The 20120-nt window shown below is 42.6% G+C and overlaps 1 protein-coding gene across 2 annotated transcripts in view; it reads right to left on the bottom strand.

Moving 5' to 3' along the window:
• Nucleotides 1–20120, bottom strand: part of cfap54 (cilia and flagella associated 54) — a 133614-nt gene that overhangs the window by 98770 nt on the left and 14724 nt on the right. For both annotated transcript variants that reach the window (XM_014195736.2, XM_014195735.2), the window contains exons 14-18: nucleotides 15901–16051; nucleotides 15310–15509; nucleotides 1075–1240; nucleotides 763–858; nucleotides 183–304 (exon numbers count right to left, since the gene is read on the bottom strand). In XM_014195736.2, coding sequence (XP_014051211.2) covers nucleotides 183–304; nucleotides 763–858; nucleotides 1075–1240; nucleotides 15310–15509; nucleotides 15901–16051 — 735 coding nt within the window. The remainder of the gene's footprint in view (nucleotides 1–182; nucleotides 305–762; nucleotides 859–1074; nucleotides 1241–15309; nucleotides 15510–15900; nucleotides 16052–20120) is intronic.

The raw sequence follows: 20120 nt of genomic DNA, 5'->3' as shown, positions 1-20120 counted from the left end.
CGAAGCATTTTTATAGAATGGCATTTGTGATATTATGTGTCTCCAATCATAATGTGTCATATCAACAGTAAGGCTAGCTGTCGCCATTGGCATCGGCTAATGGGGATCCTAATAAATCAAATCAAATCAAAATCAACATGATATTCAATTGACATTTTCAATGTCATTTTCTGTGTCTTTACCTCTAGCAGTCTCTTGGTGGCGCTGCTGTTCTGGTCCTTCCTGTGGGACAGCAGAGCCTTCTGGACCAGGAACAGAGCTATGGAGATCTTATTCTTTCTGATCCGCCCCAGAAGCACTGACTCTGTAAACAGAGGTTTTAGGGACCACACATTCATTATCACAATAATTGGCAATATCTATAATATCTATAACACATTATGATTATGACACATAGTCGTCCCTGTGGCTCAGTTGGTAGAGCATGGTGTTTGCAACGCCAGCATGGTGTGTGCAACGCCAGGGTTGTGGGTTCGATTCCCACGGGGGGCCAGTACAAAATTGTAAAAAAAAAAAAAAGAAATGCTTGAAATGAAATGTATGCATTCACTACTGTAAGTCGCTCTGGATAAGAGCGTCTGCTAAACGACTAAAATGTAAATGTAAAATAACTAATGCATTACCTAAATACTAATTCATGAAGTAGTCAAACTTAAGCACAATATCAGCTTGAAATACACAACTGCTTGTGTCAAAGCTGAGAACCTCATGCAGCCATGTAAAGTATGGAGTGCAGGGCCATGGGTCAGTGCTCTGTCTCACCTCCTCTGGCTCTGTTAGCCATGGTCTCAGGTATCTCCACACCACCAGGGGGCCTCATAGATCTCCTACTGTCACCAGCATGCTGCTGCAGCTCAGCTAAGGGAAGGTACACAACACAACATACAGAGGTCGAGGGGAAGTGAGGATGGCAGATTTGAGATGATGAGCACAACAATAACTCTTAAGAAGAGAGGGATACAGGTTTGGTTTTGTGTACGTTTCAATGATGATGAAATAGAGGATAATGTCTTGGGAAAGAAAAGCATTCTGGGATGGTGGAGGTCTATCTGTCTGGAGGCCTTGCTGACATACCTGGGCAGGTGTTGAGCAGCTTGAGGGAGACTCTATGCTGGACAGACAGCAGTTCCAGATGCAGGTCCATGGGGACCAGAGAGAGAGAGCGAGACGGGGAGGGACTCTTCACCCTCTCTCCCTCTCCTCCACCTGCAGGGGAATGCATGGCCGGCCCAGCAAACTTCTGTAAATAGAGAATGATGTGTGGTGAGAGACCTGGGCCAAAATAGCTGTCACCTCGGAGCTGGTTGTGTAGAGTCTTGCACAATGCAAAGCACCTAGTGAAAAGCACTAGTCTAGCAATGCAATAATACATTATCATCATTACTATCAGGTAGTAGGGTGTCCACCCAGTGGGTGAAAACGTGCTTTAGTGATTAAATATATAACATATATTGTACCAAGACAAATGTGATTATTCATGTTCTAAATTGTTCAGGGTTTCTCTAACATTTCATTAAGAGTATATCAAAAAAGTTAGATTTCGTAACCCAATACATCCGATAATAAGCACCGAGCTCTGTTGACAGAGCGGTGCATCTTTCTCGCCGCAACTTTTGAGGATTTGACATGTTGTGGTGGTCGTCTTCATAGCTGTTTCCGATGGTTGTAAAAAGGTAAATTAGAATGACACAAGCTGAATTAAATGTAAAAGGCTTTGAAAATAAAAAGCTTGCGGTAAGCTCAGTGCTCCTTTGACATTTTACAGAGATAAGCTTGTTTTTGTGAGAAATCTTTGAAAAATAACAGGAATTTCGGATGAATAAGAAGCGCATACACTGAGTATGTTCCTAATATTAAGTTGCAACCCCCCCTTTCCCCCTATTGCCCTCAGAACCGCCTCAATTCGTCGGGGGAATGGACTCTACAAGGTGTCGAAAGCATTCCAGAGATGCTGGCCCAAGTTGACTCCAATGCTTCCCATAGTTGTGTCAAGTTGGCTGGATGTCCTTTGGGTGGTGGACCATTCTTAATGCACACAGGAAACTGTTGAGCGTGAAAAAACCCAGCAGCATTGCTGTTCTTGACACAAACCAGTGTGCCTGGCACCTACTACCATACCCCGTTCAAAGGGCACTTACTGTAAATCTTTTGTCTTGCTCATTCACCCTCTGAATGGCATACACAATCCATGTCACAATGGTCAATGCTGAAAAATCCTTTAACCTGTCTCCTACCCTTCATCTACACTGATTGAAGTGGATTTAACAAGTGACATCAATAAGGGATCATAGCTTTCACCTGGTCAGTCTCTGTCATGGAAATAGCAGGTGTCCTTAATGTTTTGTATACTCAGTGTTTACTAAAATATGAAAACACTACATGTCATGTCTGAAAATCAATATCTATCTTACTTCAATATTATTTTATGTCCTGCGGATTCGAGAAGAAAGATGACAAGTTCAATGGGAAAGTGAGCCTGTCAGGTAGCCTTCATTCTCGCACACAACCCAGCCTAGCTGACGTCAAAGCTGTTCCATCTTCCTTATTTTTGACCACTTTTTTTCTCTGGCCTCCATTGATTTAGTCACCCAAATTTTGGCCATGCTACAACGGTAAAACAACAAAAAAAATGTATTTACAGAAAATATATATATATACAGTACCAGTAAAAAGTTTGGAACACCTACTCATTCAAGGGTTTTTCTTTATTTTTACTATTTTCTACATTGTAGAATAATAGTGAATACATCAAATCTATGAAATAACACATATGGAATCATTTAGCAACCAAAAAACTATTAAACAAAACAAAATATATTTTAGATTCTTCAAAATACATCTTTGCAAACTCTTGGCATTCTCTCAACCACCTTCATGAGGTAGTAACCTGGAATGCATTTCAATTAACAACTGTGCCTTGTTAAAAGTTAATTAGTGGAATTTCTGTCCTCCTTAATGCGTTTGAGCCAATCACTTGTGTTGTGTTGTGACAAGGTAGGGGTGGTATACAGAAGATAGCCCTATTTGGAAAAAGACAGAGTCCATATTATGGCAAGAACAGCTCAAATAAGTAGAGAAATGCCAGTCCATCATTACATTAAGACATGAAGGTCAGTCAATCTGGAAAATGTAAAGAACTTTGAAAATTTCTTAGAGTGCAGTCGCAAAAACCATCAAGAACTATGATGAAACTGGCTCTCAAGAGGACCGCCACAGGAAAGGAAGACCCAGAGTTACCTCTGCTGCAGAGGATAAGTTCATTAGTGTCTTTGTGAGATGCAAAGTAGGTGAACGGATGATCTCCGCATGTGTGGTTCCCACCGTGAAGCATGGAGGAGGTGGTGTGATGGTGTGGCTGTGCTTTGCTGGTTGACACTGTCTGTGATTTTAGAATTGATTTAGAATTCAAGGCACACTTAACCAGCATGGCTACTACAACATTCTGCAGCGATACGCCATCCCATCTGGTTTGCGATTAGTGGGACTATCATTTGTTTTTCAACTGGACAATGACCCAACACACCTCCAGGCTGTGTAAGGGCTATTTGACCAAGAAAGAGAGTGATGGAGTACTGCATCAGATGACCTGGCCTCCACAATCACCCAACCTCGACCCAATTGAGATGGTTTGGGATGAGTTTGACAGCAGAGTGAAGGAAAAGCAGCCAACAAGTGCTCAGCATATGTGACCCGATTCAGTAAACTAGGCGTATGTCGCAAGTCACGACCTTACAGGAGAGTCGTTTGAACGTAAAAAAATATTTTTATCAAGGCAAAGGACAGCTATTTGAAGAATATAAAATATATTTTGATTTGTTTAACACTTTTTTTGGTTACTACATGATTCCATGTGTTGTTTCACAGATATTTCATATTTTTTTGAAAATGCATTATAAATTGAGGTATCAGATTTACATAAGAATTCAGACCTTTTATTCAGTACTTTGTTGAAGCGCCTTTGGCAGCGATTACATGCTCGAGTGTTCTTGGGTATGACGCTACAAGCTTGGCAGACAAGTATTTAAGACGTTTCTCCCATTCCTCTCAAGCTCTGTCAGGTTGGATGGGGAGCGTCACTGCACAGCTATTTTCAGGTCTCTCCAGAGATGTTAGAGGTATTGCAATGATTCCTATATTGAAAATGTGAAAAATACTTGTTGGTCTGCTGTAGAATATCCTGAAGCTGCACTTGAAACATTAATGAAATTGCTTCTTCCGGTTACTGACAGGCATGAACCCATAAAGAAACTGACTGTTAAAACGGCCAAATCCCCATGGATAGATGATGAATTGAAAAACTGAGAGGGATGAGGGTAAGGGTAAGGCAAATACATTTTATATACACAAAAGTATGTGGACACCCCTTCAAATTAGTGGATTCAGCTATTTCAGCCACACCTGTTGCTGACAGGTGTATAAAATCGAGTGAACAGTCATGCAATCTCCACAGACAAGCATTGCCAGTAGAATGGCCTTACTGAAGAGCTCAGTGACTTTCAACATGGCACCGTCATTTTTTAATTTAAGAACAAATTCTTATTTACAATGACGGCCTACACCGGCCAAACCCGAACGAAGCTGGGCCAACTGTGCACCACCCTATGGGACTCCCGATCACAGCCGGTTGTGATACAGCCTGGATACAAACCAGGGTGTCTGTAGTGACGCCTCTAGCACTGAGATGCAGTGCCTTAGACCGCTGCACCACTCGGGGATAAGATGCCACCTTTCCGACAAGTCAGTTTGTCAAATTTCTGTCCCGCTAAAGCTTCCCTGGTCAACTGTAAGTGCTGTTATTGTGAAGTGGAAACGTCTAGGAGCAACAACGGCTCAGCTACGAAGTGGTAGGCCACACAAGCTCACAGAATGGGACTGCTGAGTGCTGAAGCATGTAAAAATCATCTGTCCTTGGTTACAACACTCACTACCAAGTTCCAAACTGCCTTTGGAAGAAACGTCAGCACAAGAACTGTTCGTCGGGAGCTAAATTACAGTGGCAAGAAAAATTATGTGAACCCTTTGGAAATACCTGGATTTCTGCATAAATTGGTCATAAAATTTGATCTGATCTTCATCTAGGTCACAATTCTACATTTTCATGTCTTTATTGAACACACTGTGTAAACATTCACAGTGCAAGGTGGAAAAAGTATATGTGAACCCTTGGACTTAATAACTGGTTGATCCTCCATTGGCATCAATAACCTTAACCAAGCATTTTCTGTAGTTACGGATCAGACCTGCACAATTGTCAGGAGGAATTTTGGACCATTCCTCTTTACAAAACTGCACAGCAATATTCGTGAGATGTCTGGTGTGAACTGCTCTCGAGGTCATGCCACATCATCTCAAACCGGGTTCAGGTCAGGACTCTGACTGGGCCACTCCAGAAGGCGTATTTTCTTCTGTTGAAGCCATTCTGTTGTTGATTTACTTCTGTGTTTTGGGTTGTTGTCCTGCTGCATCACCCACCTTCTGTTGAGCTTCAATTGGCGGACAGATAGCCTATATTCTCCTGCAAAATGTCTTGATAAACTTGGGAATTCATTTTACGGTGACAGCAAGCTGTCCAGGCCCTGAGGCAGCAAAGCAGCCCCAAACCATGATGCTCCCTTCACCATACTTTACAGTTAGGATGAGGTTTTGATGTTGGTGTGCTGGGCTTTTTTTCTCCACACAGTGTTGTGTGTTCCTTCCAAACATCTGAACTTTAGTTTTATCTGTCCACAGAATATTTTGCCAGTAGCGCTGTGGAACATCCAGGTACTCTTTAGCGAACTTCAGACATGCAGCAATGTTTTTTAGGACAGCAGTGGCTTCTTCCGTGGTGTCCTCCCATGAACACCATTCTATTGTTTTACGTATTGTTTATTCGTCAATGGAGATGCTAGCATGTTACAGAGATTTCTGTAAGTCTTTAGCTGACACTCTAGGATTCTTCTTAACCTCATTGAGCATTCTGCGCTGTGTTCTTGCAGTCATCTTTGCAGGACGGCCACTTCTAGGGAGAGTAGCAACAGTGCTGAACTTTATCCATTTATAGACAATTTGTCTTTCCGTGGACTGATGAACATCAAGGCTTTTAGAGATACTTTTGTAACCCTTTCCAGCTTTATGCAAGTCAACATTTGTTCATCTTAGGTCTTCTGAGATCTCTTTTGCTCGAGGCATGGTTCACATCAGGCAATGCTTGTTATGAATAGCAAACTCAAATTGTGTGTGTTTTTTATTGGGAAAGGCAGCTCTAACCAACATCTCCAATCTCGTCTCATTGATTGGACTCCAGGTTAGCTGACTCCTGACTCCAATTAGCTTTTGGAGAAGTCATTAGCCCAGGGGTTCACATACTTTTTCCAACCTACACTGTGAATTTTTAAATGATGTATTCAATATAGACAAGAAAAATACAATCATTTGTGTGTTATTAGTTTAAGCACACTATGTTTGTCAATTGTTGTGACTTAGATGAAGATCAAATCAAATTTGATGACCAATTCATGCAGAAATCCAGATAAATCCAAAGGGTTCACATACTTTTTCTTGCCACTGTAAATAGGTTTCCACGGCCGAGCAGACGCACACAAACCTACGATCACCATGCGCAATGCCAAGCATCGGCTGGAGTGGGTTAAAGCTGGACTCTGGAGCAGTGGAAATGCGTTCTCTGGGGTGATGAATCACGCTTCACCATCTGGCAGTCCGATGCCAGGAGGCGGATGCCAGGAGAACGCTACCTGCTTGAATGCATAGTGCCAACTGCACATTTTGGTGGAGGAGGAATAATGATCTGGGGCTGTTTTTCATGGTTCAGGCTAGGCCCCTTATTTCCAGGAAAGGGAAATCTTGACACTACAAGCATACAATGACATTCTAGATGATTCTGTGCTCGACCTCACTTATGCTCTTGTGGCTGAATGGAAGCAAGTCCCCACAACAATGATCCAACATCTAGTGGAAAGCCTTCCCAGAAGAGTAGAGGCTGTTATAGCAGCAAAGGGGGGACCAACTCCATATTAATGGACATGATATTGGAATGAGATGTTCGACAAGCAGGTGTCAACATACTTTTGGTCATGTAGTGTATGATGTATACAAGTGGATGTCACAGATCCAACACTATTAGTATACACTCTAGTTGGCTGAGTGATAACCTGAGTCATGTTACAAGCATTAGTAACAGTAAAACGCTTCCTCTTGAGAGGAAAACTAGATAATAACCAGTCAATGTTCAGGTCACCAAGAAAATACATTTATCTGTTAGCATCACAGACCTTATCTAACATCACACACATATTCTCCAGATACTGACTGTTAGCATCACAGACCTTATCTAACATCACACACATATTCTCCAGATACTGACTGTTAGCATCACAGACCTTATCTAACATCACACACATATTCTCCAGATACTGACTGTTAGCATCACAGACCTTATCTAACATCACACACATATTCTCCAGATAATGACTGTTAGCATCACAGACCTTATCTAACATCACACACATATTCTCCAGATACTGACTGTTAGCATCACAGACCTTATCTAACATCACACACATATTCTCCAGATACTGACTGTTAGCATCACAGACCTTATCTAACATCACACACATATTCTCCAGATACTGACTGTTAGCACTTGGTGGCCTATAGCAGCACCCGAAAAGAAGAGGCTTCAGAGGAGGCAGGGGAACCTGCAACCACAGCACTTCTATCCTCTCTGAGTTTTACAGGAATATGGCTCAGAATATATACAGCAACAACTCCCCCGTAGACATTCCTGTCTTTTCTATAGATGTTGTATCCTTGTATTCCCACTGCTGTATCATGAAAGGTGCTGTCAGTGAGTCTCAGAAATGGCTAATATATTCATATTATCTAAGATTAGCAAATTACTAATCAGATTAATTTTATCTTTGTGGCTACATATATATAGTATATTTATATGAGCTAACTTTAACCCTTTCCTGTGTATCTTATATACAACTGAACTCATAATGATCATAGGTTGTATTTCTAATAATTATATTTCTGATAATAACTAATAATTAATTAATGGATTTTTGAGCAGATGATGTTCATCAGATGTCTAATATGGTTTAGCTCGGCTGCAGCAGGGTTCTCTATTCTTCGTGCAACTTCTGCAAAGCTGTCTTGCTGGACTGTTGGTCTGTTCTGATTGGGGTGCTGTCCTGTTAGCATGGGGGTTGCAGTGTGCCCTAGAAGGGGACGGATGGTGCAGGTTGGAGCTGGCCTCTCTGGATGGGGCCTGGTGGTGTAGGGTCAAGCTGGCCTCTCTGGATGGGGCCTGGTGGTGTAGGGTCGAGCTGGCCTCTCTGGCTGGGGTCTGGCGGTGTAGGGTCGAGCTGGCCTCCCTGGCTGGGGCCTGGCGGTGTACGGTCGAGCTGGCCTCTCTGGATGGGGCCTGAAGGTGTAGGGTCGAGCTGGCCTCTCTGGTTGTGGCCTGGTGGTGTAGGGTAGAGCTGGCCTCTCTGGTTGTGGCCCGGTGGTGTAGGGTCGAGCTGGCCTCTCTGGATGGGGCCTGGTGGTGTAGGGTCGAGCTGGCGTCTCTGGTTGTGGCTTGGTGGTGTAGGGTCGAGCTGGCCTCTCTGGATGGGGCCTGGTGGTGTAGGGTCAAGCTGGCCTCTCTGGTTGTGGCCTGGTGGTGTAGGGTCAAGCTGGCCTCTCTGGTTGTGGCCTGGTGGTGTAGGGTCGAGCTGGCCTCTCTGGTTGTGGCCCAGTGGTGTAGGGTCGAGCTGGCCTCTCTGGATGGGGCCTGGTGGTGTAGGGTCAAGCTGGCCTCTCTGGTTGTGGCCTGGTGGTGTAGGGTCAAGTTGCCTCTCTGGTTGTGGCCTGGTGGTGTAGGGTCGAGCTGGCCTCTCTGGTTGTGGCCCAGTGGTGTAGGGTGGTGCTGGTCTCTCTGGGTGGGGACTGGTGGTCGTGGTCTTGTTTTGGCTTTTGCTTTGTCCCAGAGCAGTTTCTTTCAGTTTCCTAGCAAACCCCTTGATACCCTGTTTGTTCAAATGTACTAGGTTGTACATCAGCTGGGGGTGGTTTGCTAGGTAAACATCGTCCAAGAGAAAACAGCCTCTAGCCAGCTCAGCGTTGTTGCTCTGAATAATGTGGAAGGACACATCTCTACATGGTATCAGTCATTTTGGTGTTATGAAATCTCTCAGCAGCTCTGGCTGCAACTTGCTGAATTGTAGGAGCTATATGTTCTCTCATTGTCATAAAATACTTTGTACCTGTGTGAATCATTATATGTTTGGTACCATATAATGTGTTGCTTGACAGACTTTTCAAGGCACTTCGGCACCATAGCTTTCTGACTGACATGACAGGGAATTGCAGTTTCTCTCTAAAAGATTTCCCATTGGACTCACATAAAATGAAGACCATAGGGTGATTTGCCTGGGTGCTGCTGTTGTGAGCTGTGGTGTCTGGAGTGATGTTCTGGAGTGGTGTCTGGAGTGATAGAGTGGGATGGGGACCACAGTTGGCCTTTCGTTGTCTTCCTTTCTCCTGAGGATCCCAGCATGGCTGCGCTGGCGCTGGTGATCTGGGGCTGGGATGTGAGGATCTTAGGGAGGTCTGGTCAGACCCATCTGATGAGGGAAAAGTGCTGGTGTGGAAGGAGTTGTACTGGGTCTGGTTACTGACCTCTGTGTTGTAGAAATTATATGACTGCTGACAACTCCCTTTGTGGCTCCTGCCTGATGTCAGCTACCTCTCGCCTCATGATGCTCTCGACCGTTGCCGGTTTCTCTCTCAGCTCCTCCTTATCCTGCCTCAGAACTGTCACCTCACCACAAAGCTCATTCACCTCTACCTCCAGTAGGGAGATACTCGCAAAGCCAGCTAGCTAGCTAGCTCGCCTCTGACATTCATCCTAGCTTTACTATCAACTGGCTAGCATCATCAGTCAGCTTTAGATGTGAAAGGGGAAAAAAATGAATATTTGCTAGTTAACCATCTGATAATGTTGATAAATGCCATTAGCAAGCTAGCTAGCTAGCTAAATTGCAACTTGTTCTTGGAGTTTATTCACAAGGTTAGATAGAAGTAGATCCACACATGATATTATTCTCTGTCATGCAGAATTGTAAACTTGTAAACTTCGGAAGTTCATTCAAAATACAGACATGGGTGATTTCTGTCCCAGGGGAATGAACTGTGTGAAAGTCTTTGTTCAATTTAGACCACAGTTAGTTGACTGAGGTGTAAGTGAAGTGCTGAAAAAAAAAAAGATATGAAAACGCTCCTGTAAAAAACCTGTGGCTGGCATGACTTCAATTGACTAAATAGGTTTGTCATCTGATTTCTAGGAGCCTGGTGGAGATAGATACAACCATACTCTAAGGCAGGATTCCTGCCGGACATTTCCCTGCATCCAGGTTGAGGTCTGCTACCAGCTGGAACATGGAGCACTCCATGTCAGTGTCAGCCATGAATATTTTTTCTGTATATACAGTGCATTCGGAAAGTATTCAAACCCCTTGACTTTTTCCACATTGTGTTACATTACAGCCTTATTCTAAAACATAAAGCAGTAAAATTAGATTGAAAAAAGAAAAAAATATACCTTAAAGAACAGCGGGGACTGTGAAGCAACACAAACATGCATACAAACACACGATAACATACACGCATGGATTTTGTGTTGTAGATATGTGGTAGTAGAGTAAGAGCGCACACCTGTCAATATAAGGTCCCACAGTTGACAGCAAATGTCAGAGCAAAAACCAAGACATCAAGTCAAAGGAATTGTCCGTAAAGATCCAAGACAAGATTGTGTCAAGGCACAGATCTGGGGAAGGGTACCAAAAAATGTCTGCAGCATTGAAGGTCCCCAAGAACACAGTGGCCTCCATCCTTCTTAAATAGAAGAAGTTTGGAACCACCAAGACCCTTCCTAGAGCTCGCCGCCCAGCCAAACTGAGCAATCGGGGGAGAAGGGCCTTGGTCAGGGAGGTGACCAAGAACCCAATGGTCACTCTGACAGAGCTCCAGAGTTCCTATGTGGTGATTGGAGAACCTTCTAGATGGAAAACAATATCTGCAGCTGTCACGACTTCTGCCGAAGTCGGCTCCTCTCCTTGTGCGGGCGGCGTTCGACGTCACCGGCTTTCTAGCCATCTCAGATCCATTTTTCATATTTCCATTTGTTTTGTCTTGTTCCATACACACCTGGTTTTCATTCCCTAATCACACTGCATGCATTTAGTCCTCTGTTCCCCTCCATGTCTTTGTGTGAAATTGTTGTATTTTATGTGGGTATTTACCACGAGCCTGATTTTTGTTCATGTTCCATGTTTTGGGCACGTTTATTGTATTCTGTGCTGTCGCTTTGTAACGGAATAAAAGTGCGCCTGTTACTACACGCTACTCTCCTGCACCCGACTTCGCCTCCCTTACACACCCGTAACAGCAGCACACCACCAATCAGGCCTTTATGGTAGAGTGACCAGAAGGAAGCCAATCCTCAGTAAAAGGCATATGACAGCCCGCTTGGAGTTTGCCAAAAAGCACCTAAAGGACTCTCAGACCATGAGAAACAATTCTCTGGTCTGATGAAACCAAGATTGAACTCTTTGGCCTGAATGCCAAGCGTCACATCTGGAGGAAACCTGGCACCATCCCTACGGTGAAGCATGGTGGTGGCAGAATCTTGCTGTGGGGATGTTTTTCAGCGGCAGGGACTGGGAGACTAGTCAGGATCGAGGGAAAGATGAACGGAGCAAAATACAGAGATCCTTGATGAAAACCTGCTCCAGAGCGCTCAGGACATCAGAATGGGGTAAAGGTTCACCTTCCAACAGGACAACAACCCTAAGCACACAGCCAAGACAAAGCAGGAGTGGCTTCAGGACAAGTCTCTGAATGTCCTTGAGTGGCCCAGCCAGAGCCCGGACTTGAACCCGATCGAACATGAAAATAGTGTGCAGCAATGCTCCCCATCCAACCTGACTGACAGAGCTTGAGAGGATCTGCAGAAAAGAATGGGAGAAACTCCCCAAATATAGGTGTGCCAACCTTGTAGCTTCACAACCAATAAGACTCAAGGCTTTAACCTGTTGGGGATAGGGGGCAGTATTGACACGGCTGGATAAAAAACGTACCCGATTTAATCTGGTTACTACTCCTGCCCAGTAACTAGAATATGCATATAATTATTGGCTTTGGATAGAAAACACCCTAAAGTTTCTAAAACTGTTTGAATGGTGTCTGTGAGTATAACAGAACTTATATGGCAGGCAAAAACCTGAGAAGATTTCATGCAGGAAGTGGCCTGTCTGACAAGGTGTCGTTCTTCTTGTCTCTGTTTATTGAAGAGTGAGGATCTTAGCTGTCCCGTGACACTTCCTACGGCTGCCATAGGTTCTCAGAAGGCGGCAAAAAGCTGAATCGTGGCTTTGCAGGCTCTGGCTGAAAAAAAGTAGCGCGTTTGGGTAGTGGCTGGTTACAGTACTGTGAGACTCAGGCTCGTGCCCGCGTCGACCGAAAGCTGTGTTTTCTTTCCTCTGTTTAGCTAAATGGACATTCCCGGTCGGAATATTATCGCTTTTTTACGAGAAAAATGGCATAAAAATGGATTTTAAACAGCGGTTGACATGCTTCGAAGTACGGTAATGGAATATTTAGATTTTTTTGGTCACGAATTGCGCCATGCACGCGACCCTGATTTACCATTTCAGATAGTGTCTGGGACGCACGAACAAAACGCCGCTATTCGGATATAACGATGGATTATTTTGGACCAAACCAACATTTGTTATTGAAGTAGCAGTCCTGGGAGTGCATTCTGACGAAGACAACAAAAGGTAATCAAACTTTTATAATAGTAAATCTGATATTGGTGAGTGCTAAACTTGCCGGGTGTCTAAATAGCTAGCCCGTGATGGCTGGGCTATGTACTTAGAATATTGCAAAATGTGCTTTCACCAAAAAGCTATTTTAAAATCGGACATATCGAGTGCATAGAGGAGTTCTGTATCTATAATTCTTAAAATAATTGTTCTGTTTTTTGTGAACGTTTATCGTGAGTAATTTAGTAAATTCACCGGAAGTTTTCAGTATGTTTGCTAGTTCTGAACGTCACATGCTAATGTAAAAAGCTGGTTTTTGATATAAATATGAACTTGATTGAACAAAACATGCATGTATTGTATAACATAATGTCCTAGGAGTGTCATCTGATGAAGATCATCAAAGGTTAGTGCTGCATTTAGCTGTGGTTTTGGTTTTTGTGACATTATATGCTAGCTTGAAAAATGGGTGTGTGATTATTTCTGGCTGGATACTCTCCTGACATAATCTAATGTTTTGCTTTCATTGTAAAGCCTTTTTGAAATCGGACAATGTGGTTAGATTAACGAGAGTCTTGTCTTTAAAATGGTGTAAAATAGTCATATGTTTGAGAAATTGAAGTTATAGCATTTTTAAGGTTTTTGAATATCGCGCCACTCGATTCCACTGGCTGTTGACTAGGTAGGACGATTTCGTCCCACATACCCGAGAGAGGTTAAGTGTTCCCTTTATTTTTTTGAGCAGTATATGTACATTGCGCTTCTAAATCCGAATGAGCGGTTGTTAGGGTGCTAAATATCCACACTTACGATGAGGGTATTATTCAACTGTCTGTACGATAGTTGAATTCCTTTGTCTCTCCTTCTTCCACTCTTTCTTTCCCAACCCCTTTTCATTGTGTACCCAGCCATCATATTGGGTTTGTCCACTAGGGATTTTTCATTACATTGTTAGTAATCAACGTATAATCTATTCTGTTTGTGTGTTTATGGATTTCTGTGTGATTCTTTCATTAGTTAGTAAATAAATAATCAAGCCAATTTGTGTAAGCTGATTCATCATGGAGACTTGGGTTTGTGCAGATTTATAGGATATTACAACGTTCAGAATGAGACTGAAATAGGAGCAAATGATTAATGGATGACGGATAGTATATCGAGATATTCAGATATTTTTGAGTTAATCCCGGACCCGGTAACTCGTTAAATAAACTTTTCCCGTGGTGCCCTAGATTACTGCTTAATTAATTGTTATGATTAATTTAATCGCTTAATAACTGAGCGTGGTATGTAATTATTCGATGAATAGCCGCCATCGCATTAATGGTAACAACGTCACGACACCATAAACATGTCTACTCCTGGAGTAACTTGCTGTCAGTTTGGCAGGAGGCCTTGGTCAATGGGAGGTCAAGCGTGAAGAGCTGAGGGCTTACAGTGGAGTGAGAGCGAAGTTACAGACATGAAGATACAACTTGGTTGAGCTGGTTGAGAGAATGCCAAGAGTGTGTAAAGCTGTCATCAAGGCAAAGGGTGGCTATTTGAAAAATCTCAAATATTAAATATATTTTGATTTGTTTAACACTTTTTGGTTACCACATGATTCCATATGTGTTATTTCATAGTTTTGATGTCTTAATCAAATAAAGAAAAACCCTTGAAAGAGTAGGCGTTCTAAAACTTTGACCGGTAGTGTATACTTAACAAAAATATAAACGCAACATGTAAAGTGTTGATCCCATGTTTCAAGAGCTGAAATAAAACATCCCAGAAATTATCCATACGCACAAAAAGCTTATTTTTCTCAAGTTCTGTGCAAAACTCTGTTTACATCCCTGTTAGTGAGCATTTATTCTTGCCAATATAATCCATCCACCTGACAGGTGTGGCATATCAAGAAGCTGATTAAACAGCATCATCAGTACACAGGTGCACCTTGTGCTGGGGACAATAAAAGGCCACTCTAAAATATGCAGTTTTGTCACACAATGTCACAGATGTCTCAAGTTGAAGGAGCTTGCAATTAGCATGTTGACTGCAAGAATGTCCACTACAGCTGTTGTCAGTGAATTGAATGTCAATTTCTCTACCATAAGCCACCCCCCATAACCAAAATTGTTTCAGTAAGAGGAGGGCAATGATCGGTGTCGTTTTGGTTTATCGTCCCAGCTCTCTCGCTCTCTCCTCTGGCAACGGCCCGACACACACGAACATGACGTGCACATCTTGAAAGTTTGCCTTGCGTATTATTTGATGATCAATTGTTTGTCTTTTGTTGCCGTGGTGGCAACAATTAAGCAGCGGCACAGTATAACGGTAATACACTGTAGTCATCTCCGTCGCATTTTGTAAGACCTTTTAAAATTGAACATTTTAAGACTTATTAAGGCCTTTAAATCAGATGAATGAATTTAAGACTTTTTAAGACTCTGTAAGTATGTACTTTTTTTGCTGTGCAGGAGAGGAGATAACATTAGGTGTTAAGGTGAGGTCTTACCTGCATGAAGACCATGTCAGAGATGGCTGATCCATCACAGGGCAGTAGTCTGGTCCAGCCTCTGATCACTCCCTCCAGACCTCTCTCTACCACGTTCCACACTGACTGCAGCTGCTCCGCTGTCGACTTCTTGAACATTGACAAAGTGTCTGTGTTTTTCTCTGTGGGTGTCGACTCCACGCTGTCGTCTTCGCTTGAGGCTGTGGGACAACATGGGAAAAATACATCACTGCAGATCAATGGACCTAAGTACACTGACATTGGAGAAGAGTCAGGGAAAATCTGGAATGAGACAATTATTTCAATATAGTGCACTTCTTTTGATCATACAGTGCCTTCAGAAAGTCTTCAGACTCCTTGACCTTTTCCACATTTTGTTACATTACAGCCTCATTCTAAAATGGATGAAATTGTTTTTTCCCCTCATCAATCTACACACTATATTGTGTATAGATTGCTGAGGATGTTTTTTTATTTAATCAATTTTATAATAAGACTGTAACATAACAAAATGTGGAAAAGTCAAGGGTTCTGAAATAGGGTATCAGTGTGAGCCTCAGTGTGGTAGTGGTGGTAGTAACAGTTAACTACCTGTCTTCCTGCCTGAATGGACAGTGGAGTCAGCAGTGCTCTCCAGCACCATGGCCAGCCTGATGGTCATCTCAGCTATCACCATGGGATCCGAGTCAGCCAGCTCACACACATGAGCCACCTCACTGAGCACAGACAGGGTCCACACCCACTACACAGAGAGAGAGAGAGAGAGAGAGAGAGAGAGTATAACACATGAAATAAGTAGCTATCATGTACAATACATATTTGCAGAGATTGATTTGTGTAGAGCAGTGGTTCCCAAACTTTTTTATAGTCCCGTACCCCTTCAAACATTCAAACTCCAGCGGCGTACACCCTCTAGCACCAGGGTCAGCGCACTCTCAAATGTTGTTTTTTGCCATCATTGTAAGGCTGCCACACATACACTATACGATACATTTATTAAACATTAGAATGAGTGTGAGTTTGTCACAACCCGGCTCCTGGGAAGTGAAAAAGAGCTCTTATAAGACCAGGGCACATATAATAATAATCAATAATTTTGCTCTTTATTTAGCCATCTTACATATAAAACTATATTTGTTCATCGAAAATTGTGAATAACTCACCACAGCTTAATGAGAAGAGTGTTCTGGAAAGGATGCACATAACTCTGAAATGTTGGGTTGTATTGGAGAGAGTCTAAGTCTTAAATCATTTTTCACACAGTCGGTGCCTCTATTTAGTTTTCATGCTAGTGAGGGCCGAGAATCCACTCTCACATAGGTACGTGGTTGCAAATGGCATCAGTGTCTTAACAGCGCGATTTGCCAAGGCAGGATACTCTGAGCACAGCCCAATCCAGAAATATGGCAGTGGCTTCTGATTAAATTCAATTTTCACAGAGCCGCTAGTTGCAATTTCGATGAGGTTCTCTTGTTCAGATATTGGTAAGTGGACTGGTGTCAGGGCATGAAAGGGATAACGAATCCAGTTGTTTGTGTCATCCGTTTCGGAAAAGTACCTGCGTAATTCCGCACCCAAATCACTCAGGTGTTTCGCTATATCACATTTGACATTGTCCGTAAGCTTGAGTTCATTTGCACACAAAAAATCATAATGACGGAAAGACCTGTGTGTTGTCCTTGTTAATGTAGACAGAGAAGAGCTCCAACTTCTTAATCATTTTGTCCCGCACATTGAATATAGTTGCAGAGAGTCCCTGTAATCCTAGATTCAGAATATTCAGGCGAGAAAAAACATCACCCAGATAGACAAGTTGTGTGAGAAACTCGTCATCATGCAAGCGGTCAGACAAGTGAAAACGATGGTCAGTAAAGAAAACTTTAAGCTAACAAAAAAAAAAAAAATGGTCAATACTTTGCCCCTTGATAACCAGCGCTTCAGTATGTTATAAAAGCATTACATGGTCGCTGCGCAGATCATTGCATAGTGCAGAAAATACACGAGAGTTCAGGGGCCTTGCTTTAACCTGTTATGGCTAGGGGGCAGTATTTTCACGGCCGGATAAAAAACGTACCCGATTTAATCTGATTATTACTCCTGCCCAGAAACTAGAATATGCATATAATTATTAGCTTTGGATAGAAAACACTCCAAAGTTTCTAAAACTGTTTGAATGGTGTCTGTGAGTATAACAGAACTCATTTGGCATGCCAAAACCTGAGAAGATTCCATGCAGGAAGTGCCCTGTCTGACAATTTCTTGGCCTTCTTGATTATCTCTATCCAATACAGGGGATCTCTGCTGTTACGTGACACTTCCCACGGCTCCCATGGGCTCTCAGAAGGCGGCAAAAAGCTGAATCGTGGCTTTGCAGGCTCTGGCTGAAAAAAAGCAGCGCATTTGGATAGTGGCCGGTCACAGTACTATGAAACTCAGGCTCGTGCACGAGGGGATCCCATGCTTTTATTTTCTCTCTCTTTGTACGTATACACGCTTTCCCGGTCGGAATATTATCGCTTTTTTACGAGAAAAATGGCATAAAAATTGATTTTAAACAGCGGTTGGCATGCTTCGAAGTACGGTAATGGAATATTTAGATATTTTTTGTCACGAAATGCGTCGTGCTCGTGACCCTTATTTACACTTCGGATAGTGTCTTGAACGCACGAACAAAACGCCGCTATTTGGATATAACAATGGATTATTTTGAACCAAACCAACATTTGTTATTGAAGTAGCAGTCCTGGGAGTGCATTCTGACGAAGAACACCAAAGGTAATCAAACTTTTCTAATAGTAAATCGGAGTTTGGTCAGGGCTAAACTTGGTGGGTGTCTAAATAGCTAGCCGTGATGGCTGGGCTATCTACTCAGAATATTGCAAAATGTGCTTTCACCGAAAAGCTATTTTAAAATCGGACACCTCGATTGCACAAAGGAGTTCTGTATCTATAATTCTTAAAATAATTGTTATGTTTTTTGTGAACGTTTATCGTGAGTAATTTAGTAAATTCACCGGAGGTTTGCGGGGGGTATGCTAGTTCTGAACGTCACATGCTAATGTAAAAAGCTGGTTTTTGATATAAATATGAACTTGATTGAACAAAACATGCATGTATTGTATAACATAATGTCCTAGGTGTGTCATCTGATGAAGATCATCAAAGGTTAGTGCTGCATTTAGCTGTGGTTTTGTTTTTTGTGACATTATATGCTAGCTTGAAAAATGGGTGTCTGATTATTTCTGGCTGGGTACTCTGCTGACATAATCTAATGTTTTGCTTTCGCTGTAAAGCCTTTTTGAAATCGGACAGTGTGGTTAGATAAAGGAGAGTCTTGTCTTTAAAATGCTGTAAAATAGTAATATGTTTGAAAAATGGAAGTTGTTGTATTTTTGAGGAATTTGTAATTCGCGCCACGCCTATCATTGGATATTGGAGCAGGTGTTCCGCTAGCAAAATGTCTAGATGTAAGAGGTTAACAAAGTTAACCATTTTCACTGTAGTGTCCAAAACATCTTTCAAGCTGTCAGCCATTCCTTTGGCAGCAAGAGCCTCTCAGTGGATGCTGCATTGTACCCAAGTGGCGTTGGGAGCAACTGCTTGCACACGTGTTAACACTCCACTATGTCTCCCTGTCATGGCTTTTGTGCCATCAGTACAGATACCAACACATCTTGACCACTAAAGTCCATTTGATGTCACAAAGCTGTCCAGTACTTAAAAAATATCCTCTCCTGTTGTCCTGGTTTCCAGTGGTTTGCAGAAGAGGATGTCTTCCTTAACTGACCCCCCATAAACGTAACGGACATATACCAGGAGCTGTGCCAGGTCCGCCACGTCTGTTGATTTATCCAGCTGTAACACATAGAATTCACTGGCTTGTATGCGAAGCAATAATTGTTTCAAAACATCTCCTGCCATGTCACTGATGCGTCGTGAAACAGTGTTGTTTGATGAAGGCATTGTCTGTATAGTTTTTTTTGCCTTTTCACCCAGCATTGTCCCAGCCATATCCGCAGCAGCAGGAAGAATGAACTCCTCCACAATAGTATGGGGCTTGCCTGTCCTAGCCACTCGGTAGCTCACCATATAAGACACTTCTAGCCCCTTCTTATTAATGGTATCTGTTGCTTTTATACATGTCTTACTACTCTAAAGTCATCTTAATTCTCGCTCAAAACATCTGTGGCTTATTCTTCAAATTGGCATGTTTTGTTTCTAATGTCTGCGCAAGAGTGAAGGTTTCATCGAGTTGTGAGATAGTACTTTATAACACACTGTGGCTGAGGAAAGGCACAACTCCCAATATAAGTGAACCCCAAATCAATGTAGTTCTCATCATATTTGCGCCTCGTCGATGGTCCAACGTCCCTGTCTGTTGTTCGGGGCTTTCCCGGGTAAGGGGGCAGTAGCTCTTCGGCAGCATCAGATTCACAACTGTCAGTGTCCATGCTAGCTGAGCTAACAACAAATGTAAAATTACTGATGCTAGCATTGGATGTGCTCGTGGAAGCAGAACAACTTGTGTTGTCAACAGGTGCAAGTGTAGTACCGCTGGTAGTATCAGTACTACTAGAGCTGGTATGTGACTCTATGGACGCGGGCCTTACATTTTTTAAACAATTTATACATTTTCAAGCAAACGGAATGAGCAGCAGCTACATTTGGCTACATAGTGGAATTCCCGTGAGAGAGTAACGGTTAATGTGATTGGATGTTAATTATTTGACTAGGCTACCTGTATTTGACATTGTGCTGTTATTTCGCTCAACATTAGATGGTTTAATTTTATTTTGGCAGTGAAACGAGGC

Source organism: Salmo salar, chromosome ssa04, assembly GCF_905237065.1.
Source record: "Salmo salar chromosome ssa04, Ssal_v3.1, whole genome shotgun sequence".
NCBI lineage: Eukaryota > Metazoa > Chordata > Actinopteri > Salmoniformes > Salmonidae > Salmo > Salmo salar.
Note: the sequence above shows the minus strand (reverse complement) of the source record. Positions and strands in the feature narration are given on the sequence as shown.